Genomic DNA, 27608 nt, shown 5'->3' on the forward strand with positions numbered 1-27608 from the left:
ATAAATACAAGTAGTCAACAAAAATATTTTAAAATACTCATTATCATTAGCCATTAGAAAAATGCAAATCAAAACCAAGTTAAGATGGTTATTATCAAAAAGAAAAAAAACAACAAATGCTAGCAAGGATATGGAGAAAAGTGAATCTTATACACTGTTGATGGGAATGTAAACTATTATAGGCATCACTGGGAATAGTATAGAAGTTTCTCAGTAAAATAAAAATGTATCTACAAGATAATCCAAATATCTTACTTCTGGGCTTATATCCAAGGGAAATAAAAATCAATATTTTAAAGATATATCCACTCTAATATGTTTATTGCAGCACTATTTATAAGAGCCAAGATTTGGACTACCCATTGACAGGTGAATGGATAAAGAAAATATGGTGTGTATATACATATATATACCATATTTTATATATATATATTATATGTATATACCATATATATAGATACACCATGGTATATATATACCATGGATATATATATATATGTATATGTATATGTGATATATATATATATATATCCACGGATATATATATATATATAATAGCTCATTGGATATATATATATATGTGTGTATATATCCAATGGGCTATTATTCAGCTCTAAAAAGAATGAAATACTGCCATTTGTAGCAAATAGAACTGGAGGATATTATGGTACATGAAATGAGCCAGATACAGAAATACAAATGCCAGGAGCCAGTGGTGTGGTGCATTGGATTACATGGCTGCCTGAGACACCAGCATCCCATATGACTATGTGGGTTCGAGTCTCAGTTGCTGCACTCCTTATACACCTCCCTGCTAATATACCTGGAAAAAAGCAGAAGATGGCCCAGGTGCTTGAGACCTTGTCACCCATGTCAAAGACCTAGATGGAGTTCTGGCCTTCTAGCTTCAGCCTGGACCAGCCCTAGCTGTTGTAGCCATTTGGGGAGTGAACCAGTGTATGGGAGTTCTCTTTCTCCCTCCCTCTCTGTAACTCTGCCTTTCAAATAAAAATAAATCTTTTAAAAATAAATAAAAATGCCAGATATTATCTTATATATGGAAGCTAAAATAAAAGCTGACTTGAATGTAGAATAGTAATTACTAGAGACTGGGAAGGGTAATGGTAAGGAGAACAGCTGAAGGTTGAGTAACAAGTACCAAAACAGAGTTAGAGGAAATAAGTTCTAGTTTTCCACAGCAACATGGTGTGAATATTTTATCTTTTAGGAAGAACTGGAGGAAAGGAGATCAAAGACTCTAAACATTAAAAAATGATAAGAAAATGGAAATGGGAATTACCTAATTTGATCAGCACACGTATACACAAGCTGAAAAACTACATTGTACAAAATATAGTTTGAACATGATTTGGCTCCTGAACTCATTCACGACTTTAAACCCACAAGTCATAAAATAATGGTACTAAGAACGTAAGAACTTAACGTGATTACTGTATATGAAAGGTGAACTGTGAGGGAGGTCCTTGGATTAATGAGGACACGACATCAGAAGGTACTTCTTGTGAAAGGGTTGGTTATAAAAGCCCGAGTTGGGCCCAGTCATTGTCTCCGCTTCCTGGCCTCCCATATTAGCCCTTCCTCTGCACACTCTCCACCATTGGATTTCCCATTTTCATCAGAGGCCAAATCAATGGGGCAACCTGATCTTGGGCTGTGGACTTCCATAGCTGTGTGTTAACTAAACTTTTTCTCTTTATAACATTAGCTGCTTCAGGTATTTCACAGTAGTAATGAAAAACTTTCTAATACAATATCCCATTAAAATGTTACTATTATATGTTAACTCTAAATTTGAAATCTGAAAAAAGGGAAATTAGGAAAAAAAGGGAAAACAGAAAAAGTGAGAAAGGTGGAAAGGGTTTTATGACTAAGGTTTAAAATTTCAAAGTGAAATGGACACTATAAGCAACAATGAACTGATCAGCTCCTGTCCTGACTTTAGATGTACAATGTAATACTTTATCCTTTTTAGTATTTGTTGTTGTTGTTGTTGTTCTAGTACTATTGGTTGAACTCAGTAATTAACACACAATTATTCTTAGGTGTTTAAATTTTAACTGAAAAGTGATCTCTGTTAAATCTAAGAGTGGAAAAAGAGAGGGAGGATATGAACAATTTGGAACATGCTCAATCGGACTGGCCGCAAATGGTGGAGTTAGAAATGTGCCAGGGGATTCCAACACAATCCCATCAAGATGGCATGTACCAATGCCATCGCACTAGTCCAAGTGATCAATTTCAGCTCACAATTGATAGCTCTGATAGGTCTAAGAGTCAAAGAGATCACACAAACAAGACAAGTATCTGCTAATACTAACTGATAGAATCAAAAAGGGAGAGAAAGATCCAACATGGGAAGCGGGATACACAGTAGACTCATAGAATGGCAGATGTCCTAAACAACACTCTGGCCTCAGAATCAGCCCTTAAGGCATTCAGATCTGGCTAACAAGCCCATGAGAGTATTTCAGGCATGGAAAGCCAAGATATCATGGAAAAAAAAAAAAAGACCTAAATGAATGATCTCTGTGAGTGAGATCCCAGTGGAAAGAACGGGGCCATCAAAGAAGGAGGTACCTTTCTCTGAAGGGAGGAGAGAACTTCCACTTTGACTATGACCCTATAGGAATAAGATCAAAGTCAGCGAACTCTAAAGGCTTCCATAGCCCTGGCAACTCATGACTAGAGCCTAGGGAGATTACTGACGCCATGAACAGGAGTGTCAAATTGTTAAATCAGCAACAGGAGTCACTGTGTACTTACACCCCATGTGGGATCTGTCCCTAATGTGTCGTCTAAAGCGAAGTGATGCTATAACTAGTACTGAAACAGTATTTTTATACTTTGCGTTTCTGTGTGGGCACAGACTGATGAGGTCTTTACTAATTATATACTGAAGTGATCTTCTGTATATAAAGAGAATTGGAAATGAAAAAAAAACAACCTGGTGTTAAAATGGAAATGGCATAGAAAATTAATTAATTTGAAAAAAAATTATGTAGGATCTCTGTCTTTAATGTGCTGTACATTGCTATTTAATGCTATAATTAGTAATCCAATGGTAGTTTTTTCACTTTATGTTGCTATATGGGCAAAATGATGAAATCTTTACCTAATATATACTAAACTGATCTTCTGTAAAAAAAAAAAAAAAAATTTCAAAAGAACAAAAATAGTATGATACATTCCTGAACAAAGAAATAAAAGGAAGGTCAAAGATCATCAGTGTCTTTTAAAATACCTTTTTTTTTAATTTTTATTTTTTTGACAGGCAGAGTGGACAGTGAGAGAGAGAGACAGAGAGAAAGGTCTTCCTTTGCCGTTGGTTCACCCTCCAATGGCCGCCGCGGCTGGCGCACTGCGGCCGGCGCACCGCGCTGATCCGATGGCAGGAGCCAGGTGCCTATCCTGGTCTCCTATGGGGTGCAGGGCCCAAGCACTTGAGCCATCCTCCACTGCACTCCCTGGCCACAGCAGAGAGCTGGCCTGGAAGAGGGGCAGCCGGGACAGAACCGGCGCCCCGTCCGGGACTAGAACCCGGTGTGCCGGCGCCGCAAGGCGGAGGATTAGCCTAGTGAGCCACGGCGCCGGCTCTAAAATACTTTTGAATAAGGATAAAATGCACTGGTTAGGAGACATACAAAGTCAGTCAGAGTAAAGATATAGACTCACAAGCACTTATGATGTGTTTGTGGAAAACTGACAAGGCAATAAATAAATGATTTAATGATAAGAGAGAAAATGCAAGTAGAACCTATAATTGTAGGAATGAAAAAAATTATTCTTCCTCTTTCCTTCTAAGCTGTCATCTGGGGCTCCTACAACAAAAGACTGATTAACAAGAGAAAAACAAGTTTATTGACTTGTGTATCACATATAATGAATGGAAATATACGGAAGTCAGTAGCTCAAAGTAGTGGTTTAGGACTACAGATTATTTTGCATCTTCAACAAAGAACAAAACATTTTTACACAAGTGAAAAGAAAAAAGAAAAAGGACCTTGAGTCACAAAGAACAGCAAACTATGAGAAGGCAAATATGTGTGACACTAATGACTGGTAAAGGTTAGCTAACAACCCTTGTTTGGTGGGATTCTGTGATGGCATCCCCAGTGATTACTCCTTCCTGGTAGACAGATGAGGAGGGACACTTTTGTAAGTTTACATCCTATTTTCATGAGGAAAGTAGAAAGCTTTTCTTAAACCTGTTTTTTCTTAATTGCATCCAGCACAAAATGATCCTTATGCCAAACTTATTTATTTTGGGATGGCAATTTTGTAACTCTTTATAATATAATTAATATATTTATTTATTCTGTGCTTTTCTCTAAAAATTTCACTTTGCCAGGGATACAAAAATTATGTTTTCTTTTTGAATGTATAAACAGTTCCTGGTTATCATTCATCCTAAATGGGCACGTTCTGGTAAGTATTATTCAACTATGGGAAATAAATATTAATGAGGTAATAATTATACAGAATAGTATTATTACATATGACTAAGCTCCATTTTTCTCAGTATCCAAATAACTTTCTTGTATTTCAGTAAAAAAGTAAAAAAGTAAAAGAAATAGAACCTTCTGACGTCCCTAAAGTTCCACTGTAGGATTTCTAATTGAGAATTCTTTGCACCTGACTGATTCCTAGGAGAATGTTCTGTCAGGCAGGAAATTTAACACTTAATCTTCACAGTGAAAAATTGAGTTTTACTGCTAAATAACTTCAATGACAATCCTTTCTTTTAAGAGATATAGTGTGATACATTTCATAAAATATGTGACCTTCTGCATATGCACTAATATAATGAAGTTAGAGTGCATTACTTAACTTTATGCATTTATTCATACACACATACTCACACATAAACTATACTACTAAATTATGAATACTGTGATAATACCAAGTGGCTGCAATAAATTTGGTACTTGAAACTTGAATTTCCTTGAAGACACATGAGGGTATTTCAAAAAGTTCATGGAAAATGCATATTTTGAGAAAAAAATTTGCAACAAAATAAATGCTTCTTTAATTCCATTTTCCATGAACCTGTTGAATATTGTAATAGGTAAATATTTAGTGAATTTTAAATTAAGTAGGATTTCATCTCTAATTGCTTTTGAGAAAAGGGGAAAAGAACCTTGTAAGAGGTAACAAGGAAATGAAATGCAGATTTGGTCCTTCAGCTTTACCTTAATAAATTTGTTTCTTCAGCTTTTTTTTTTTTTTTTTTTTTTTTTTTTTACCTGCCTGAGGTCAAGGGGCTTGACAAGATGATAATTTAAAACAGTAGTTTCCAAATTTGTCTGCGTGCTAGAATCAGCTGGGAAGCTTCAAAAACATACTAAAGCCATACCATGTGCCAAACATTGTAATTTATCTGGTTTGAGGTGTGGCCTGAGCTTTGGGATTTTTATAAGAGCTCTAGGTGATTATAATATGCAAACAAGCATTGGTGCTCAGAAAATAATACCCCAAATTATGGCAGTTTGGCATGCATAATACCTTGAACTAAAGAACTCTGGATAGCCTCAGAATCAAGATCTCTCTGACCTTCTCCTGTCCTCCTTTCTCTTGCCCTTCAGTCTTCTCCAAAGCAAGTCACAAACCAGAATCCCTCCTCCCCAAGGCAAGTCACATAAACTAGAACCTCTGTCTCCCTAAGGCAGGACCTACTGCTTAAAAGCATGAAATTTTCCCATACCTTTCTGTGTAAGAGCTGACCATAAAGAAATTCTCTAACCTACCTTGTCTGATAGATCATAAGACCTTCATTAGAGAATGGGTCCTATCATATCTGAGAGGATGAAATGCCACGTGGAAAGACCAAGAAAAATCTGAACAAACAGGCCTTGCTGAGTTTCTCGCTTTGGTCTATTACATTAGTTCATACCCTTTTGGTCCAATCACATTTCAATGTTACTATCCATTCTTAATCATATCTCAGCATAAAAATGGAAAGCTTTCCCTGGTTCTTTGAGTCTTCAATTCATGGCATGTAAAATTTTGATTAGTTACACATGTTATGTTTTTCTTGTTAATCTGTCTTCTGTCAGCCATGACCCTCAGGTAGCACACCTTTCTGCCTCTACCATGTTTGGGAACCACATTTTAACATAATTTTCAGATCTCTCTGTAATTAAGAAAACTATCAATAGGTATCCCAAATTTAAAACAGAATGACTATTGGGAGTTTAAAAACAAAAGAAAACAGCAACGAACTAGAAAAAAAAAAAACATATGCCATTTATAAACAAGACAGAATTTTAAAAACTATAGCAATTTAGATAATCTGTTAGCAATTCTGTCAACACTGAATGTCCCTATTTTCTAGGTATAAAAAAGAGATCTCCATGATTCATTTACCTTTGTGGTTTTACTGATATGTTTCAATTGCATATATGAATTACAGTCAGGGGTAAAATAAAGAAAATTATAGATTTTTAGTATTCTCCTGTTGTTATTCTCTAAGTGTTAAATAATTTAAGACTAGAAATCTGTATAACTTTTAAGAAATAATTTTTAACCACCATTCAATTAAGGTTAGTACAATGACTTTGCATAATACATACATGAAATAATTAGTGAAGATGGTTCTTAATTTAAAGGATGTTAAACAGCTTGTAGACATCTGGTAACAAGCTGAAATGGGTCATTCAAAATTTATCTAACTAAATTAAGGGGGAAAAATGTTTCTCCTCCCAGGTTGGCATGTCACAAGATAACTAAACTGACTTAGTAGGCTTGCCTGGGAATCCTTAGCTGTCAGTGGTGAATATGCAAAGGGCCAGCAAATTAAATCAACCTGCCAAACTGTCAATTTCAAGCCTCATGACTGCATGAAAATAGCATCACTGGAAGAAATCAAGCATTGCCTTCTTTTGGGTTTCCTGGCACCTATTCAAATACTCATGCAGTTGTGGCTAATTTTGCATGCAAATTTCAGTCAATAAGCTCAGAACAAGACCTCCCAAGATATTTCAAAGGATCTGACAGTATTTTTTCTGAATACCAAATCGACAGTAGTTGAAATTCAATCTCCATTTGCCAGTACTTTACATATGCACAGTGTCCCCACCACAGAGCTAAGTTAATGAGAGCCTTACCTGCTTTCACTCACATCCTGCCAGCCGTCCTTGCTAGGGTCCTCAAACACATTGCTCATAACCTTGATGGAGTGATTGAGAACAGTGTGGTGACGACCCACAGAGCACTTTTTCTTGGCAGCTTTAAATTTAACCTTGGTAGTAGTTGTTTTACAATCATAGTGCCCAGATCTCACATCCATGATGGCCATCTCAGGTTTAACTTTGTCAGCTGAATGGTGCAGTTTCTCTGTTGGATTCATCAGCTCTTCATTTTCATTTCTCATTGCATTAGCTTCTGCCACTTGTCTCCTCAGGGAAGTGACTTCTCTCTCCAGCTCACTGATTTTTACTTGAAGTTCAGTTTTGTCTTTTTCTACATCTTTACTCTCCTTTAGGAGCTGTTCTAGCTCTTTTTCTCTGGTGTCTGCATCTTCTTGCTGCTGTTGTAAGAGGGATTTCAGGCAATCATTTTCTTGTATTAATTTTTTATTTCCCTCTCTTAATTTCCTCGATCTTTTCTCAAAAGATTTTAGCCGATTTTCCAACTCAATGACCTAAACAAAAGAGTTTAATTTATGCCTTTAAAAATCCAAAACCATAATCTTCTGTATTTTTATTATCATTTCTGATGAAAAAAATTGCAATTAGCACAAGGACAAAATAAACCCATTGTACTTAGTTCTTAAGTAATTCTAAGGTAGCATAGATGAATACATTCAAAAGTGCAATAATACATCTGCTGAATAAAGGACAGATGGTAAGTTAAAATTCTATACAAAGTGACACAGAAGTAAGCATGCTAATACACTGCAGAGTTTTCTGAGCTCCTATGTGTCTTGCTTATAGGCTATTTATTATGAAAACATATTTTCAGATAAAAAATTTACACAAAAAGTCCAGAAAGGGATACATAAATTGCATTATTAATATTTTTCTTTAATACTCAAACAACTTTAAAAAAGTAATGACTAGGCCGGCGCCGTGGCTTAACAGGCTAATCCTCTGCCTTGCGGCACCGGCATACCGGGTTCTAGTCCCGGTTGGGGCGCCGGATTCTATCCCAGTTGCCCCTCTTCCAGGCCAGCTCTCTGCTATGGCCCGGGAAGGCAGTGGAGGATGGCCCAAGTCCTTGGGCCCTGCACCCGCATGGGAGACCAGGAGAAGCACCTGGCTCCTGGTTTCGGATCAGCGCGATGCGCAGGCCGCAGCGGCCATTGGAGGGTGAACCAATGGCAAAAAGGAAGACCTTTCTCTCTGTCTCTCTCTCTTACTATCCACTCTGCCTGTCAAAAAAAAAAAAAAAAAAGTAATGACTAAATACAAAACAATCTATGATTATTGAGTTGCTTTTTTTTTTCTAAATTAGGAAAACGTGAGGCCAGCATTGTAGCATGGTGAGTAAAGCCATCACCTGCAACACCAGCAACCCATCTGTATAGCAGCTCATGTTCTGGCTATTGAACTTCCAATCCACCTCCTTGTCCCAATTGCTCCAGGTCTGATCCAACTCCTTACTAATGGCCTGGGCAAAGCAGCAGAAGATCGCCCAAGCGTTAGGACCCCTGCCATACATGTAGGGGACCCAGATGAAGTTCCTGGCCCTCTGGGGACTGAATCAGTGGGTGGAAGATCTCTCCCTCTCTGTCTCTCCCTCTGTAACTCTGACCTTCAAATAAATTAATACAAATTTTAAAAAAGAAAGAAAAATATAACTTAGTAGTCAAGTGGTGCTCAGTTTTCTAAGGGCAAGTAGAAATTTTCCTTCTGCTGTCTGAAGATTTGCTGTAATAGATTTACAAGGATAGAATTAACAGGGGAAAAGGTACACACATTTATTAACATGGTAAAAGGGAAAAATCACCAGACATGGTAAATCACACAAGCGTGATACCCCTACCTTGCCCCTGCCAGTAACTCAATAGCAATATAAATATATATGCATATATATATATATATATATATACACCCTGTTCTATAAGGGAAAGGAGTATAGGAACTGTAGACTAATTTTAGGGAATGGAAATGATTGACTTTCTTTCTTTTGAAATTTTATTTAAGTTATATAAGTTTGATGTATTTCATGTATACAGATTTAGGAACACAGTAATACTTCCCTCTCTCCCACCCACGCTCCAACCCTTCTTCCTCCTCCCTCTCCCATTCCCATTCTTAATTTTTACAGAGATCTACTTTAAATTTACTTAATGATTATAAAGTTAACCTTACACTAAGTAAAAAAGTTTAACAAATAGTATGAAAAAAAAATACTGTACTTCAACAGAAGAGACAAGGGCTGTAAACAATCATTGACTGACTTTTTAGGGGAACTCAGTAGGCATGGAGAACATACTATGGCCCCCAAGATAGACAATAATTTTTAAATAATTCTTTGGGGACCAAAATACAAGACAATGATATGTGACAGAAGTCTGTCTAAGTATGTTGACAGACTGCGATCTTTCTTCCTGTGATGTGAGTTTAGTTCATGAAAAGTCAGGGAAGGAAGCCGAGGGAACTATTCCTTCCTTGGCAGGCACAGTCTGCACTTTAAGCTGTTTAGGTCACTTTGCAAAAAGCCTCTCCCTATACTGGGAGGGGAGAAACAAGGTACACTCAGAGGTCCTCAACACAATGTTGCTTTGAAGGCCACTCAGTGTGTCACAGCTCCAACGTTCTATCAAAAGTCTTAACAATTTTATTTTAACTCCGAATTATTTCAAGCTTGCATATATATTTTCTTCATTTGTGTCAATATATGATGTTCATGTAGGGCACATCAAAGGTAACAAGTATTTCCTGACATTAAAGAATTCCAAAAACTATTTGGAAAACAGATACTTGCATATTGAAACCTAACAAGCAATTTGATTCAGGTGCCATAAGTCTGAACATCCACATAAGAGCAATTAATTCTAATTCATGAACATGAAATTTAATGGAGGAGCTGATTTAGAGTAGATACTGAAAAATAAATGATAAACACTATTCTTTATAAAACACATTTTACTATTTACAGAATAGTTTTATAAACATTATCTCTTCTGATCAGCTCAAAAACATGAGGCAAGTAGACCAATAATTATCTTTCTAGAACTGAAACAGAAAAAGGAGAGAGGCTGAAAACTTAAATTATACAGAGGTAAACCTTTCCTGCCATGAACTTGGCTTTAACGTTCAGGATTTTACAACACTTCTACCATCCCAGAAGCCATAAGAGAAAGAAGAGTTACCCAGGAATATAGGGAAAATTAGTAAAGAATTGGAATTAAGAAAGAACCAGGGTTATGCCAGAAATGTAAATGATTGGAAATTGATATAAATGCATTTTTACTTTCAAGACAAAATTCTTCAAATCAGAAACATTTCGGATATGTTGACAACTGCAATGATGTGATCATTAAAGTGATAGGTGGGGTGTTTGAAGGGTATATTAGGTCATAAATGAAGAGTCTCATGAATGGATTAATGCCCTTATAAGAGATCCCAAAGACCTGTCTAGCTCCTGAACCATGTGAGGACAAAGCTAGAAAGTAAGCACAGTAAGCAGGCCCTCAGCAGATATCAAATTTGTGAATACCTTGATTTTGGATTTCTCAACTTAAACTTCAAAAATTATGAGAAAGAAATTTGTGTTTTTTATAAGCTACTCAGTATACTAGTATTTAGTTATAGCAGCCATAAAGGACTAAGACCATAATCAATGATGCAAAGTAATATTACAGAAATGAACAAGATCAAAATTATACGGGTTCTTAACATTTTTCCAGTTTACTGAACTTGTGAATATGTAAGCTGTTTCCTAAACATAAGTTTCAGTCATCTCAGAGTTACATATACTTCTGTACACCTATTGCTCTTTTGAATTCAAATTCCTTCATTTAATTCAACAGTAGTTTACTGGTTGGTTATCCCACCCTGGGGCAGATATTTCCCAATACAGTTTGAAGAATCTCACCTAATTTTAATTGCTTCTATGTCACCGTATAATATACTTATCTACTATTGGACCTATGTTCTTATAGGAAATATTCTTGATATGAGCATAAACTTATGAATAATATTTAACCAAACTATTGTTGATCCTGTATATTTCTGTGAAAGAGATTTTATTGCTCCTTCTCATTGCAATAGTTTATTGGAGAGCTGGGAAATGTGATAAAAAACATAGTGTTCATGAAAACACAAACTTAATTCTTCCAAATCACTCTATCTCTGAATTTTATTATACTTTCATTAAAGAATTGCTCCAGACAAATAAGGAATATCACTACTTTATATGCTCTTCAATTTCCCTCAGTGGATCTTTAATTACTACCCAAACAGTACACTTTCCATAATTAATTTCAATTCCAGAGTAGACTGGGTAGAATAGACTTTATTTTAAATATGTATTTTGTGCAAGAAAACAATTAAACTTTTTTTTAAAGGGGCTTAGATAGTGGTGGTATAAAAGTATTAATGAGAAGCAATATTTGGGGCTGGTGTAGTGGCACAGTGAGTGAGGCAGCCACCTGCAGTGCTGGCATCCCATATGGGTGCTGGTGTGGCCTGGGAAAGCAGTAGAGGATGGCCCAGGTCCTTGGACCCCTGCACCCACATGGGAGACCCAGAGGAAGCTCCTGGCTCTGGATTGGCTCAGCTCTGGTCATTGTGGCCAATTGGGGAGTAAACAAGTGGATGGAAGACCTCTCTCACTCTCTCTTTGCCTCTCCTTCTCTCTGTGTGTAACTCTGACTTTCAAATAAGTAAATAAATCTTTTAAAAAAAAGAAGCAATATCATCTGAAGGAAAATGGAATCATAAATCAGATGTGTATTGTCCAGTTCTAGTTGGTTTAGCTAATAAAATATTTAACCTTTATATATGAAATGAGAATAGTAATATTTGTAACTTTGTTATATTAAATATGATGGTAAACCACAGTTCCTCACAGACAGGTAATTCTAAATAATTCACCATTATTGTCATTATTGTTGATATTATTACTAACTTTTAAAAAAATGCTTATCTTCATGTACTTGAATGGCAGAGCAAGAGATACAGACAAAAAGAAGAGAGAGAGAGAGAGAGAGAGAGAGAGAGAGAGAGAAACAAAAGATTTTCCATCCTCTGGCTTACTCCCCAAATGCCCCAAAAGTCAGGAGTCCACAACTCCATCTGAGTCTCCTGTGTGGGTGGGAGGGGCCTAAACACTTAAGTCCCAGGATGCTTTACCAGAAATATGGCTTGGAAACAGAGTACCTGGGACTCAAACTAAGTACTCCTATATGGGATGCAAAAGTCCCAACTGACCACTTATCTCACAGTGCCATAACATCTGCACCTATTACTAATCTTAATATCTTTCTTTTAAAAAAAAAGATTTATTTATTTATTTGAAAGTCAGAGTTACACAGAGAGAGAAGGGGAGAGAGAAAGAGAGAGAGAGAGAGAGAGAGAGAGAGAGAGAGAGAGAGAGGTCTTCCATCCGCTGGTTCACTCCCTACTTGGCCACAACCATCAGAGCTGTGCCAATCTGAAGCCAGGAACCAGGAGCTTCTTCCCGATCTCCCAAACGGGTGCAGTGGCTGAAGGATTTGGGCCACATCTACTGCTTTCCCAGGCCATAGCAGAGAACTGGATTGGAAGTGGAGCAGCTGGGTCTTGAACCAGTGCCCATATGGGATGCTGGCACTGCAGGCGGTGGCTTTAGCTGCTATGCCACAGCGCCAGCCCCTAATCTTAATACCTTTCTAAAAAAACTATTTGAAATAAAATATAATTTCTTGTGGTAAATAAGCTGTAGTATCTAATAAAAAAACCTTAAACTTTTAATTAAAATAAAACACTTTCATAAACAGATGTAGTAAATAAACATGAAATGTGAAATTTCAATTTTGGAAATTAGTATTTTTTGACTAAAACTCATGAAAATTTTACACATGTTGGAACTCAGATCAGAATCCCCAAGTACAGCACATAGACATGCTGAGTCCTTTATACTGAAGGGCTCAAGGGCGTCAGAAACAAGGTCTCTCTGACCTCCTGGCTTATGTCTCCTGGCCTCTCCTGCTCTCAAGAAGTGAATCATACAAACTAGAATTCCTATTCCCTAAGGTGTGTCATTGAAACTAGAATTCATCTCAATCAAAAGAAGTTATAAGATCCAGACAGGTCACTTTCTTTTCTTTCTTGAAGACCCCCAGTCCAGAGAAATGAATGTAATGAGAGAGATCAAGAGTCTGAGCAAACAGGTCTTGCTGTGTTCCACAACACGGTCTATTACCATTAGTTGACACCTTCCACTGCAATCACGTTTCTTTGTGATTGTTCATTCTCCATCAATCCAACCCATAAAAATAGAGTTCTCCCAGGATCTGAGGGTCTTTATTTCTGAATAGACACATAGCACATAAAACTTGAATTAAATATATTTGTTATGCTTTTCTTTGTTTACCTTTCTGTGTTATGGGAGAGTCAGCTGTGACCCTGATGACAGGAAGGAAAGTTACCACACCAGTCAGCCATACACGTGAAAATTGAAAATGTGCCTTTAAAGTCTAATGTGATTCTATGGTTTCGCATAAGAACTGGTCAAAAGTATTTGTATTTAAGTATACGATTAGAGCAAACAGTAACTCAATGACAGTACTTCTAAAGACATGGGTAAGGGAAAGTACACAGCACCTACTAAAGTGTTCTTTAGTGTATACTCTCAAAAACTGTTAGGCTGAATGTAAGACTCTAAAAGCAGAAAGGGGTTAGGCATTCAGCTCAGTTTGGGACACCTCCATCTACACTGGAGTGCCTGGATTTGAGTCCCAGCCCCACCTTCAAGTCCAGCTTCCTGCTAATGCAAATCCTGAAAGGAGCAGATGATGATGTCTCAAGTAGTGGGATTCCAGGCACACATGTGGAAGACCTGGATTGAGTTCTGGGGTCCTGGATTCAGCCTTGCCCAGCTTCAGCCATTAAAGGAGTTTGGGAAGTGAAGCAGCATTCATTCCTTCTCTCTCCCTCTGCTTTTTTTTTTAATTATTATTAAAAGATTTATTTATTTGAAAGGGGGAATTACAGAGAGAGAGGGAGAGGGAGAAAAATAAAGAAGAGGAAACCAGGAGCTTCTTCCAGGTCTCCTGAGGGTACATGGGGTCCAAGCACTTGGCCATTTTCTGCTACTTTCCCAGGGGCATTAGCAGACAGCTGGATCAAAAATGGAGGAGCCAGGACATGAACCAGTGCCCATATGGCATGTCAGTGTTGTAAGCCAGTGCCTTAATCTGCCAGCTCCTCTCTCTCTATTTTGAATAAATAAAAATTAATTCATTCTTAAAAATAAAAAAGGTAAATTCCAACATATATTTGGGGACAGGAATCTGGGGAATTGTTAAAGGCATTCGGTTTGAGTGTTGTACATCAGTTCACGCTGTTGTTTTTTTTTTTTTAGTAATGCACATATAAAATAATTTACCAAATGGAAATAAATCACTTGACATTGTAAATTGTGTATATTAGCTCTTAGAGCTGCCATAAAAAAGTACCACATAGTGTGTTTCTTAGACAACAAAAATTTACTTTCTCACAGTTTTAAAATCTAGAAATCTAAGATCAAGGTATCCAGGTATAAATAGGTTTCATTTCTTATGAGACCCCTCTTATTATCTTGTAAATGATAATATTTTTCCCTGTATCTTTGCAGAGTCTTCCGCTCTGTATTTGTATCCTAATTTCCTTTCCTTATAAGGACGTCAGTCAGACTGAATTATTGTCCAACCTAATAATCTCATTTTAGCTTAATCATATCTTTAATAAATATCTAAATAAAGTTACTTTCTGAAATATTGGAGATTAGAACATCAACATAAAAGTGGGGAAGAGGCATGCAATTCAGCCGAAAACAGTGTGAAGTGCCGATTCATTATTTTAAAAATAATCTACGAAAACAAAATATCAGCTCTATTAAGGAAAAAAAAACTATGTCTATATTTCATTTCCAGTACATAGAAACACTATTTTCCTCTTGCTACTCTCTTAAATCCATTTTGAGTGAATGAATGATATATATATATATATATATATATATATGAACAACAAAACACAAACACAAGGAATTGTGACTCATAGATCTATATTAGGTTAATATAGAAAAGAATATGTTAGTATAAAAATAATTTCTATTGGGTTTTTCAGCTCTTAAAATAGATTTTTGGATTCACCATTATAGTGTTGTTTATGGCAGTTGATATACTGAATGTTTTTAGGGTTTCTACCCTAAGCCAATAAATACTAGCATAATCTTACAAATTCATAGAAACAAAAATTATATAAGATATGGTAAACAAAAATACTGCTCTGGAACAAAGATGGCAGCCTAGTACAAACTATATGACAGCCTAGCTGGTAATGCATGGGTTATTTCAATTGTTCATTTTATCTCAAGATAAATGAAAGGGTACATTTCTTGTTCTCTGTGTCATTATATTAACCTGACGTATGTCATTCAGTAATCATGAGATGACAGCATTTGATACCTGACCATATGGCAAGTATTCGAAATATAGGGAATCACATCATCTGCTGTAAATCACTAGATCTACTACAAGTGAATTCACAGAAGCAAGAAATATAAGTAGCTACATTGATATTTTTGTTTATATATTTGTGCACTTACAGCATTACCTAAGTGTTAAAGATTTATTTTTAAAAATCCAGTGTAGGTGTAGCCAAATGAGTTATAAAGAATTTAAATACATTTTCTTTACAAGAGTTAATACAATCAAGACCACTTAATTGTCTTTATACACCAAAAATATAAATTAGATGTATAATTGTCAAGATAAATGTTATGATTTTAAAATAGTATTTTATTAATGGTAGGGATGCTATCTTATATTTACAGGATTGACATGGATTTTCTTATTAAAATATAGAGAGCTACACTAAATCATATGGGTATAAATTTTTATCTAAAATGAGATAAGTCATGTATATTTTCAAATTTAAAATTAAAATATAAACATATTACCATTTTATTACAGTAGAGCTATAAGTATGCTCAGTTTTTTAGTACAAATACTGTAAATCTGTATGTTTGTTGAAGTATAGTGGAGTCTCATCATGACCTTTTAAATTCCTAACTAATATGCACATATAGTCTAAATTCTGTTAATTTCTATTGTCTTCATCTCTTCATTTTGTGTTTGAAAATATTTCTAATCTATGTCAACAAAAGCACAAGTATTTATACATTTATTTCACTAACATTGATTTCTTTAACCCCATTTTGGTAAGCCAACGATTTTGAATTATGAATTTAAATTAAGGATTCACATAAGGTTTAAGATCATGAGCCCACATTTTAAAACATAATCCTTTATGTTAAAAGTCAGATTTAACTTGTTCAGCTCAATATCTTGAAGATTAGACTACCTTCTGTAATGTCTGCTCCAACATTTCTTTCTCATTCTTCTCTGTAGTACTCTTCTTGACCCCATCATCTTCACCGTATCTGAAGAGTTGTTCTGGTAGAGAATAAATAATATATTATGGTACCTAATATATTGTTGAAACACTGTCCTGTCATTTTAAGCAAAAGAATTCTTTGGTCTTTCAATTATAAATAATCTACTCTATTTTCTTGTCAAGTATTTGGCCAGTAACTAAACAGTGACCTTTTTCATGATTTTCAGTCACATAATTATGTATCTTTGTACTGTCACTTTTTTTTATACAGCGTTAAGATTTTCAAAAGTACAATAGATCTGTAGGTTAACAATGGTATACTTTTATTCCTATTTTCATTCTTTGTAGACTATTCCCCCTTTGCCTTAAAAGCTGAATTCATTGCCTTTTTATCTACACAGTCACTACTAGTTTTGTTCTGTGGATCATGTTCCCTGCCAGGAGGATCAGAGCGATTGCTGAACAAAGCAAACAGTAACAGAATTAGGGTAGACTGAAACTGTATAACCCCCTACCACCACCTTCTTTTTCAAGTGAAAGATCATGCACTGGGCAGGGTACACCATGAAAAAAAATCTCATTTCTTGAATTTTTGAGACTTCATAACAAATAGAAACTCAGGTATAGGGGTAAAGTAGTTTCTACAAATCATTTCTATGCTGGCTACACAATTTTGATGATCCAAACCTTTTCAATGAAGCAAAAATCTGTAAGCAACTTAACAACTTCAAAGGAGAAAAAAAAAATTACCACAAACCTGTATAAATCTTGTTAAAATCAAAATACAAAAAGACCTAGAAATAACTTCACTCTTATCTGATAAGGTACTGGGACAAATTTAACTAACATCTTTTCCTCAGATTATTTTTGTATATTCAATTTCTTAAAAAATAAGAAAGGGGGCAAAGAATACATAAAGCTAAAAGGATGCAATTCTGTTAACTTGAGACGATTTTTCTTTAAAGTATTCTTGTCTGCTGTAGGTCAGGGTAAAACTTTGATTTATCAACAAAGGAAAAAGAAAACAATATTATTCTCTGTAGAGTAGAAATCCTCTTGGTATAAACAGTGACTAACAAGTTTGTTAGAGTGAATTAGGCATTTCTTTTGTCTTTGAAACATGACATACCCAATTAAAACTTCTGTACTCATGAAATAAATAGAACACTATCCTTAGGATAATAAAAGCTAGAATAGGTAGAATTTGCCACCTTGGGAATAAGTACCTTTACCTTGATAATAATCTATCAGTTCCCATGTTTCTTTTTCTAGTCCCCTAACGCCATGGTGCTGAATTCATTTACAACACTCTTTCAACAATATAGAAATAATATGCAAATACAATTCTTTCATTCTAGTCATTTAAATATCTGCTATAATTCTGAGTGCAATATTTCCTCTTAAAAGTAATAGTTGTATATTCAAACAGCATAGAGTGCTAACAAATAACTAATAAAATAAATGCTAAAGGTTGATTTTAGAAAGAATTTGTTGTTTCATTTTTTTTTTTTTTTCATTCCTGGGTAAGTGCAAGGCTCACTAGTCAATAGGCTAACTATATTAACCTTTGATTATAACTGAAAAGCATATTTCTCACCTTCACAATTTTTTTCTTTTTTTTCTTTTTTTTTTTTTTTTTGACAGGCAGAGTGGACAGCGAAAGAGAGAGACAGAGGGAAAGGTCTTCCTTTTCCGTCGGTTCATCCCACAATGGCCGCTGCAGCCGGTGCGCTGAGGCCGGCGCACTGCGCGGATCTGAAGCCAGGAGCCAGGTGCTTCTCCTGATCTCCCATGTGGGTGCAGGGCCCAAGCACTTGGGCCATCCTCCACTGTACTCCCGGGCCACAGCAGAGAGCTGGCCTGGAAGAGGAGCAACCAGGACAGAATCCAGTGCTCTGACCGGGACTAGAACCCAATGTGCTGGTGCCGCAGGCGGAGCATTAGCCTATTGAGCCGCAGCGCTGGCCACCTTCACAATTTTTAATAAAGAATACTCAAACAGTTGCTGCCGTTTTGGTGTAGCAGGTAAAGCTGCCACTGCTGTGCTGGCATCTCATGTGAATGCAGGTTTGGGTCCCAACTGTTCCACTTCTGATCCAGCTCTCTGCTATGTCCTGGGAAATCAGCAGAAGATGGCCCAAGTCCTTGGGCCCCTGCCCCACATGGTGAGAACCAGAGGAAGCTCTGGCTCCTGGCTTCGGATCGGTCCAGTTCCAGCCACTGCAGCCATTTGGGGAGTGAACCAGTGGATGGAACACATCTCTCTCTCTCTCTCTCTCTCTCTCTCTCTCTCTCTCTCTTTCTCTCTCTCTCTCTCTCTCTGTAACGCTGTCTTTCAAATAAATAAATCTTAAAAAAAAAATACTGTTAGGAGTAGGCCATGGAGAGAAACAAAGAACCAATTTTCTGTCCTTTGATTCTCTCCCCCTTCAAGGATTTCAGGATTTGGTTTATGCATCAAGAGGACTGAGTTCTTTTTCTTTTACAAAGGCCACCAATCCTACTGGAGTAGGACTCTGCCCTTAAAATTTCATTTACTTTACAAATACAATTTCACTGGGATTTCAACATAAGAAATTTGTGGGGACATAATTCAATTGACAACAATGATATTGATCCACATTGTTATGATTTACTTAATTCATTTTTAATGTTGAATACTGTTCCATGAAAATACCACAACAGGCATATATGTTCTCCTGATAATTGACTTGGATTGCTTTCTATTTGAGTTGTTTTGAATAAAACATACTTTTTTATTAAAAAAAAAAAATGTACTTCCTAGGGCCGGCAGTATAGCGTATGGGTAAGCCATATGGGTGCCCCCTGGAGGCCAGCTGCTCCTCTTCCTACCTAGCTCCCTGCAAATGCACTTGGGAAAGCAGTGGAGGATGGCACAAGTACTTGGGGCCCTGTCACCCATGTGTGAGACACAGGTGAAGCTCCTGGCTACTTTCTTCAGCTTGGTCTGGACCTGGCTACTGCAGCCATTTGTGTAGTGAACTAGTGCATGGAAGAGCACTCTCTCTTGCTTGCTCTCCTCTCTCTCTGTTACTCTGACTTTCAAATTAAAGAAATACATCTTAAAAAAAAAAAAAGGAAATGAATTCACTTCCTTCAAAAAGCCCCTTTGTGTACTCCTTCAAGAGAAAGAGAAACAATGGAAGGTTACAGAGACTTGATTCTAAGACCTTCCAATTTCCTTTCATTCAAACTGCTCAATACATCACAGCATCATACTTCTGGTTTTTATTTTCGAGTTCCCAAATTATACTGGATAATTACTCTTCTGTAACTTTTTACTTTTTATTCTCCTGTGAAAAGCAATAAAATCTAAGTCCCATTTAAGACAGTTAAGATGGAAGAACAAGAAATCAATCCTGCTTCTGATGGACAGGAAGGAATCTCAGTCATGCCACAGAACTATCATACTGGGCAAATCTTTCTTGAGAGTCAATTCATCCCCTTTGAATTTACTAAAGTGTGAGCCTTGAAAGAATCTATTCAATTGGTTAACACTGACCATGGGACATTTTTGTTACAACTACAACTATTCAGAAAAAAAGTTGCTAGAACAATTGAAGTATGTTTTCCTAGGAAGAGTGCGGATAAACAAGAGCATAAATAGCCTGTTTTCCCCCTTTTCATTGTAAAGTACACCTAATGAATTGGATTCTTTGCCTTAAAATGCCTTTGAGCAGGGGTCTTTGATTCCATTAATTCACAAAGTTGGGATATAGAGATTTTAGTATGCTATCCTTAATTCCTCTTGGTAGCTTATAAAACTCTTATTATTTTCATGATAGGATTTAAATCTGTAAGTTTTAACTGCTTTAACTTTTTTCCTTCTACTTTCAAGTGTTTTATTACACTATAATTCTTATTTTTATATTTTAGTTTTTTAGCTCTGTAAAGTTTGATATTTTATTTTTTAAAAGATTTAATTTATTCATTCGAAAGACAGAGTTGCATAGAGTGGTAGAGCCAGAGAGAGAGAGAGAGAGAGAAAGAGAGAGAGAGAGAGGTCTTCTGTCCACTGGTTCACTCCCCAAAATGGCCCCAAAGGCCAGAGCTGAGCTGATCTGAAGCCAGGGGCCAAGTTTCTTCTGGGTCTCCCACATGGGTGGAAGGGCCCAAGGACTTGTGCCATCTTCTGCTGCTTTCCCAGGCCATAGCAGAGAGCTGGATTGGAAGTGGGGCATCGAGGACTCGAACTGGCATCCATATGGGATGTTGGTGCTGCAGGCTGGGGCTTAAACCCACTGTGCCACAGCTCTGGCCCCAAGTTTAATATTTTAATTTGTGTTTTTAGTTTCATGTCTATTTTATGTTATAAATTAATTAATTCATTTTGGTTTCAAATTACTTTAATACTTTCCTATATTCCTAAAATTAATACTTTTGCTCTTTTAAAAAATAATTTCTTAATCTTAAAATCTGTGGTAATCATCTATTTTACTGCTTTCTTTTTTAAAGAATCAGTGATTAGAAGGAAGGATGTCTTTAAGCCTAATAGCAGCAACACCAAATTGTGTAAAAATGAATATACATCAGTGTATATATATATATATATATATATATTCATTTTATACATACAGTGTATATAGTATATAATGAGGGCACAGAAAAGACATCTTAGAAAAGCTCTGATAAGAGATTATACTCTAACCCAATTGGTAAAAATGAGTAAGTCATTTCTAGATGGAACTGACAGGGAATGAAAGAGAGTAAAGAACACAATTATGCAGGGTTCTTAAATGATATAGCATATTGAGAGTTTCATTTTCAGTTCCAGGATAGAAAATTAAGGCTAACCATATGAAAGATAAAGCTAATGAGGTAGGCAAAGGGTAGAGGGTAGATATTAGTGAGATCAAAAAATCTGGACTTTACTGTGCTAGCAGTAGGAAGTCATTAAATAAACAAGTCATATGAGATGAAGTCTGCTATTGACATACCAAGAGTAGGGCTGGAAAAAATATTCTTATCCTAGATAATTTAGCAACTGATAATAGTATAAAAAATAAAACTACAGCCTGACCTTCTCCTTCTTTACAAAATATACTGCATATATTTAGAATAATCCCTTTTTTAAGGTTTATTTTATTTACTTGAAAGGCAGACTTACAAAGAGAGGGATTTGGGGAGAGACTGGTTCACTCCCCAAATGGTCATAAATGGCTAGGGCTGGGCCAGGCCAAAGCTAGGAGCCAGTAGCTTCTTCCAGGTCTACTGCATATCTGCAGGGGCCAAGCACTTGGGCCATCCTTCATTGCTTTCCCAGATGCACTAGTAGAAGTAGGGCAGCTAGAACTGAACCAGCTTCCATATAGGATGCCAGCATTTTAAGTGGTGTCTTTATCCATTACACCTCAGCACTGGCCAGCAGATCAATTGTTGTTTATCCTCTTTAATGTTTTAGGTACTTAGTATATCTTCTATAGATTAATGAATATATAATAAATTATGATAAGAACTACTTAATTATTAAACAATAATCATATTCTAACATTTTCCTTACTAGTAAGTAAACTTGAAATACTTGCCAGAAATTCTAAACACAAATTACACACTATTTTAAATGTCCCAATGTTTTCTTTTAAGTAATATTACTAGTGAAAATCTGATAGTTAGAAACTATTTATTCTACTTTAGAAGCTTTATTGCTGGACTGGACCAGGCCATCTAGAAAGTCATATACAAGGGTATAGCAGAAAGCTTGTTAAAGTAGAATTAAAAGATAAGTTTATTTTAGAGTAAAATATTTTTGAAACCCATTCATATGAACACTGACAACATGTACTAATATCCCCACTATGCTTTCTCTTACTGACTTATACCACACTATGGCAGATCATTATTCAGCTAATGCTTACTCCCTTCTACACTTTCATGGAAGGGCCATAGCTTCCCATTCCATTGATGTTGAGCTTGGCCACTTGATTTTCTTTAACCAGAGGAATGTGGATATAAATGAGAGTGGGTCTGTTATAAACTCAGAACTCAAGGCATTATGTGTTTCTGCTTGTCCTTGAGAAGTTTCAAACATCCACCTTGAAAACTACATGCCTAGACAGTCAATGCTGGTTCATCCTTGTGCTGAAATTAGCAAATGTGAAGATCTGAATCCAACAATGCAGTCTCAAGTTAAAGTACTCTAGCCAAGCACAGACCTATAAGCCTAAGGCTCTGCAATGACAATGATCCACAGACCCCAAAACTATTGCATGTTATTGTGATTTTGCAGTTGTTAATTCTACAGCAAGAGCTGCTGGATACAGAAACTGGTAAGTATAAATGGGGCTTTGCTGCAATTGAAATCTGAATTATGTGGCCCTAAGTTTACAACATAATGGTAGGTAGTCAAAATATGTCACAAGAGGTTAAGTAAAATAGTCACCCATGTTACATGTTGGCAAACTGGCACCTAGAATAACATGCTACAACAAGTACAGATCATAAATTTGTCAAATTGATTGAGGAAGTCTCAATGCAGAATGCTGATGGTGTGAAATGATCATTCCTGGTTGTACTTGACTAGGTACTTTAAGAATAATCTAAGGGGCTGACACTGTGGTATAGTGGGTAAAGCCTCTACCCACAATGCTGGCATCCCATATGGGTTCCTGTTTAAATCCAGGCTGCTCTACTTCCGATCCAGCTCTCTGCTATGGCTTGGGAAAGCAGTAGAAAATGGCCCAAGTGCTTGGGCCCCTGCACCTGTGTGGGAGCCAGAAGAAGCTCCTGGCTCCAGGCTTTGGATCATCCCAGCTCCAGCTGCTGCGGACATTTGGAGAGTGAACCATCAGATGGAAGATCTCTTTTTCTCTCTCTTTCTCTTTCTCTCTCTCTCTCTCTCTCTGCCTCTACGTAACTATACCTTTCAAATAAAGAAATAAACCCTAAAAAAAAAAAAATCTAATCTGGAAAGAAACTGGCTTTAGTGTAGGAAATGTATAAGTTTCAATACTTGTAAAATTTTTTATTAATGTAAAAATATTTTATGCATTCCATAGGTACAGTTCCAAGAAGACAAACACATTTCCCTCACTCTCTTGCTCTCCCCTCCCCGCTCCCCTCTCTTCATTAGTTTTTGAAAGGACATAATCTTAATCAACTCTATATTCACAGGCTTAATTCACCACTCATCATAAAATTCAATAAGTAAAGGGGCCAGTGCTGTGGCTCAGTGGGTTAATGCCCTGGCCTGAAGTGCCAGCATCCATGTAGGCGCCGGTTCTAGTCCCGGCTTCCCCTCTTCTGATCCAGCTCTCTGCTATGGCCTGGGAAAGCAGTAGAAGATGGCCCAAGTCCTTGGGCCCCTGCACCCATGTGGGAGACCCGGAGGAGGCTCCTGGCTCTGGGCTCCGGATCCACGCAGCTCCAGCCATTGCAGCCATCTGGGGAGTGAACCAGTGGATAGAAGACCTACATCTCTCTGTAACTGTCTTTCAAATAAAATAAATCTTTTTTAAAAAATTCAACAGGTAAAAAGTAGGAAGAAAACAGTTCCACAAGAGTATAAACAGCACATGTTTTAGCTCAAAAATGATAATCACAGGGGCTGGTGCTGTGGTGCAGAGGATTAAAAGCCTGCAGCGCCAGCATTCCATATGAATACCAGTTCGAGTCCTGTGTTAGGAAACTGGTGCAGTTTTAGCCAGGTGGCCACATGGCCCAACCTCTGTGGTCAACCTCCACCCCCATCCTAATGGGAATCGCTGCTTCTGCTTCCCTGCCCGCCCTCTGGCAAAGTTTTAAAAGGGCCTGTTCCTGAACACGTGCTCTCTTGGTTCTTCTCTCTTGGTTTCTCTCTGCTCTCTTGGTTCTCTCTCTAGCCTCCTCCTCTAGTCTCTTGGCTCTCTCTCTCGACTCCTCTCTGCTCCTCTCATCTTTCTTCTCTCCTGGCTAGCTCCTCTCCTCTCTGTTTCTCTCTTATACTCTCTTTCTCTCTCTCTCCCTTCGCCGCTTCTTCACTCCGGTCTGTTGGGTGTTCTCCAATAAACCCTTTCCCTTACTCCGGTGTTCTGTGTGTTTTGTGGCAGCTAACATTAATATATAACATCCTGGCTGCTCCACTTCTCATCCAGCTCCCTGCTAATGTGCCTGGGAGAGAGAGAGAAAGAGAGTATAAGAGAGAAACAGTGGGTTAAAGCTCAAACCTGCAGTGCCAGCATCCCATATGAATACCAGTTCGAGTCCTGGCTGCATCACTTCTGATCCAGCGCCCTGCTAATGTGCCTGGGAAAGCATGAGAGAATGACCCAATTCCTTGGGCCCTTGAACCCACACGGGAGAACCAGAAGAAGCTCCTGGCTCCTGGGTTCGAACAGCTCAGCTCCAGACAATGCAGCCACTTTGGGAGTCACCCAGCAGATGGAAGATCTCTCTCTCTGTCTGTACCTCTCTCTGTAACTTTGCCTTTCAAATAAATAATGTAAATCTTTTAAAAAATGACAATCATATTCTAAAGTGACCATTTCATTCCTATTCATTTTTAAGGTTGTAAAATGAAAATTTTTGTCACCATATAAAAGAAGCAATCATTGAAATCGTGGCAGCATTCATTGCAAAATCCAAGAGGCTGACATTAAGACATTAAGCCTCAGGGTTTGGCTGTCATACTTTTTACTAATAATCTCTGAAAGGAATAATGCAATACCTACTAGATCTTTTCAAGAGAACAAAGGACTTCTAGAAAGACTATGGATAAGAACTTAAAAAAAAACTGACATGTTCTACCAACCTTCCATAGAAATTAACACTGATAACGTGAATAGTTGATGGCTATATTTAATGAGACTTTCTTTAGCCAAAGAAATGTAAGTAGAGGTTACAAACTTAGGCATGTTATGCATGTTTTATACTTGTCCTTTTGTGGTCAAGGATCAGATATGTGGAACAGGAATGAACTCAATTTGCTTCCTGAAACTGAGCTAAATCAGATGACCTGCAGCAAGATTTGTTTCAGCCAACTCATAGTCAGTATTCACATACTCAACTCATTCCATATCCAATTAAATGAATGGTTGCTATTGTTTATGAATGAGTTTTCCTCTTTGCTTCTTTCTTACATTGTCTGATTGATACATAAGCCCTCATCTTTAATGAAAAACTCCAGAAGAAGTGGTTTTATGAACATAGTTCTGCACTGGGTGTAAAGCATGAGGAGTGTAGTGCCTGGCAGAAGCCTGTGGGTGATTTTTAAAGCCCGGAGATAGGTAATCAAAAAGGCTTTACCTGGCAGGCCTCCCCAACCAGACTGCGTACACAGCCAATGGACTGCAGTGTCAGAAGTTGTAGTCAAGGATTTAGGTTTCCCTGGTCAATGGCTCAAGTCCCCTGGTCAACCATGACATAACATGTATCCATAACCCTAGCCTGAGAGCCTATATTTGGAGGCCTCTTTAATGGAGTCCTTTGGCTGAGGCATCTTCAGGTTCCTCTGCAGGGTCTTCCTTGATAGTGGAGCTTACTATAGATATTTTCCCTTATTCTCATCCATTCTGGCCTTCCCCAGGACCACAAAAATATAGGATTCTTTTGTTGGGGTTCCCTTGACAGTGAGACAACCCTGAAGTCTGCTGCAGGGGAAAAACAACTGGGCAAGTTGGCACATTCTTCATGGTAGCCTCTTGCTTATTCTTTCTCAGTAAGTAATTAAAGGCAATCGGAGCTTTCATTGTGGCTTGTTGACTTAAATCAGCTATTCACACACACTGCAGGCTCAGCTCTCTTCAGCTCAGCTGAGCTCTCAAGAAAGATATTGTTGGATTCTATTAAAGACTCATTACACTATGAACTGTGATTTTCCATGAGGACATATTTAATGTGGTAGGAGCGTAAAGTGTTCACATGGGAGGTCTGCAGGAGATAGAACTGATTAGAGAGGAAAGGTAATGTTGACTTGAAGGACATGTTTAACTTTCAGACCCTTATAAAAGTAGTCAGGGGAAACAGGTAGCAGGAAGTAAGAAATACAACATCTGGTACATGGAGAAAGTTTACTATGCATGTAGATTTGGGATTTAAACCAGGGAAAACAGGTTCAATAAAAATAAAAGTAAGCCAGAGGGACCAAATTTACTCTTCCATATGGATCAACTAAAAACTAGGCAAAATATATGAAAAAATGGTGTTCAGGTATTGGGCATGACATCCCCGAGAGAAGGAAAACAAAGAAAGTGGGTCCTATGATTTCCTCAGTTCACTGCTTAGAGAGGGCTTCCAAGCCACAGCATAGAAATAGGGAATCTCAGTGGAGTCCGATCTTCCTATATTCAGAGAGACCTGGTGGCCAGAGAGGGAAATAAGCTAGATGTAGTAGGACAAAATGCTACCAAGGAGAGATCTAACTGCTCAAAGAAATGGAGAGCTCTCAAGACCTACAGTGGGTCCCACTCAAGTCTTTACCTAAGTACTAATCAGCACATGCATGTGAGGAAACTATCCACATTCAAGGAAAAGAAATGCCCAACAGGAAGGAAGGAATGAAGGAAGGAAAGAAGGACAGACAGACATAATATGTACAGTAAAACAATGAGATGGTATAATGCTCATCATTAAAGGGTTAAAAAGAAAAAAAAAAAAACTGTCCATGTAGAATTCTACACTTGGCAACAAAACCTTTCAAAAATGGAGATAAAAAATGAGATTTTTTACAAGTATACAAAAGCTGAAAAATTCATTACTATTAAATGTGCATTGCAAGAAATGATAAAGGAAGTCCTTTAGGCATAAAGAAAATAACACTGAATGGAAACGTGAATCTACAGAAAGGAATCAAGAGAAGCAGAAGTAGTCTTAGCAAAGAAAAAGGAGAACTCCTGTGACAGTGGGGTTGATAATGTACTTGTCGGATAGTCTGCCTGCCTTGCCCATGAAGGAGGCTGACAGGACATGGCACACCATACCTCTGAGAAGGGACCCCATAACCTGACTGCTGGCAGGTGCTGGGAGCCCCAGGCACTTTTCCCCACCACCGCTCCCTGTTAAAGGGCCCTGTAATTGCCAATCAGGTAAACAGCACTGAGGTGTGGCCCAAGCCCCTAAGGACTGCCT

The 27608-nt window shown here is 37.4% G+C and overlaps 1 protein-coding gene across 10 annotated transcripts in view; it reads right to left on the bottom strand.

Moving 5' to 3' along the window:
• LOC133771829 (endophilin-A1) overlaps nucleotides 1–27608 on the bottom strand; it is a 717118-nt gene that overhangs the window by 432280 nt on the left and 257230 nt on the right. For 9 of the 10 annotated variants that reach the window (XM_062208164.1, XM_062208168.1, XM_062208165.1 and 6 more), the window contains 2 exons: nucleotides 16515–16606; nucleotides 7125–7660 (listed from right to left, as the gene is read on the bottom strand). In XM_062208164.1, the coding sequence (XP_062064148.1) occupies nucleotides 7125–7660; nucleotides 16515–16606 (628 nt within the window). The remainder of the gene's footprint in view (nucleotides 1–7124; nucleotides 7661–16514; nucleotides 16607–27608) is intronic. The other variant, XM_062208166.1, reaches the window with a different exon arrangement.

The sequence above is a fragment of the Lepus europaeus genome, chromosome 12 (genome assembly GCF_033115175.1).
Source record: "Lepus europaeus isolate LE1 chromosome 12, mLepTim1.pri, whole genome shotgun sequence".
Taxonomy (NCBI): domain Eukaryota; kingdom Metazoa; phylum Chordata; class Mammalia; order Lagomorpha; family Leporidae; genus Lepus; species Lepus europaeus.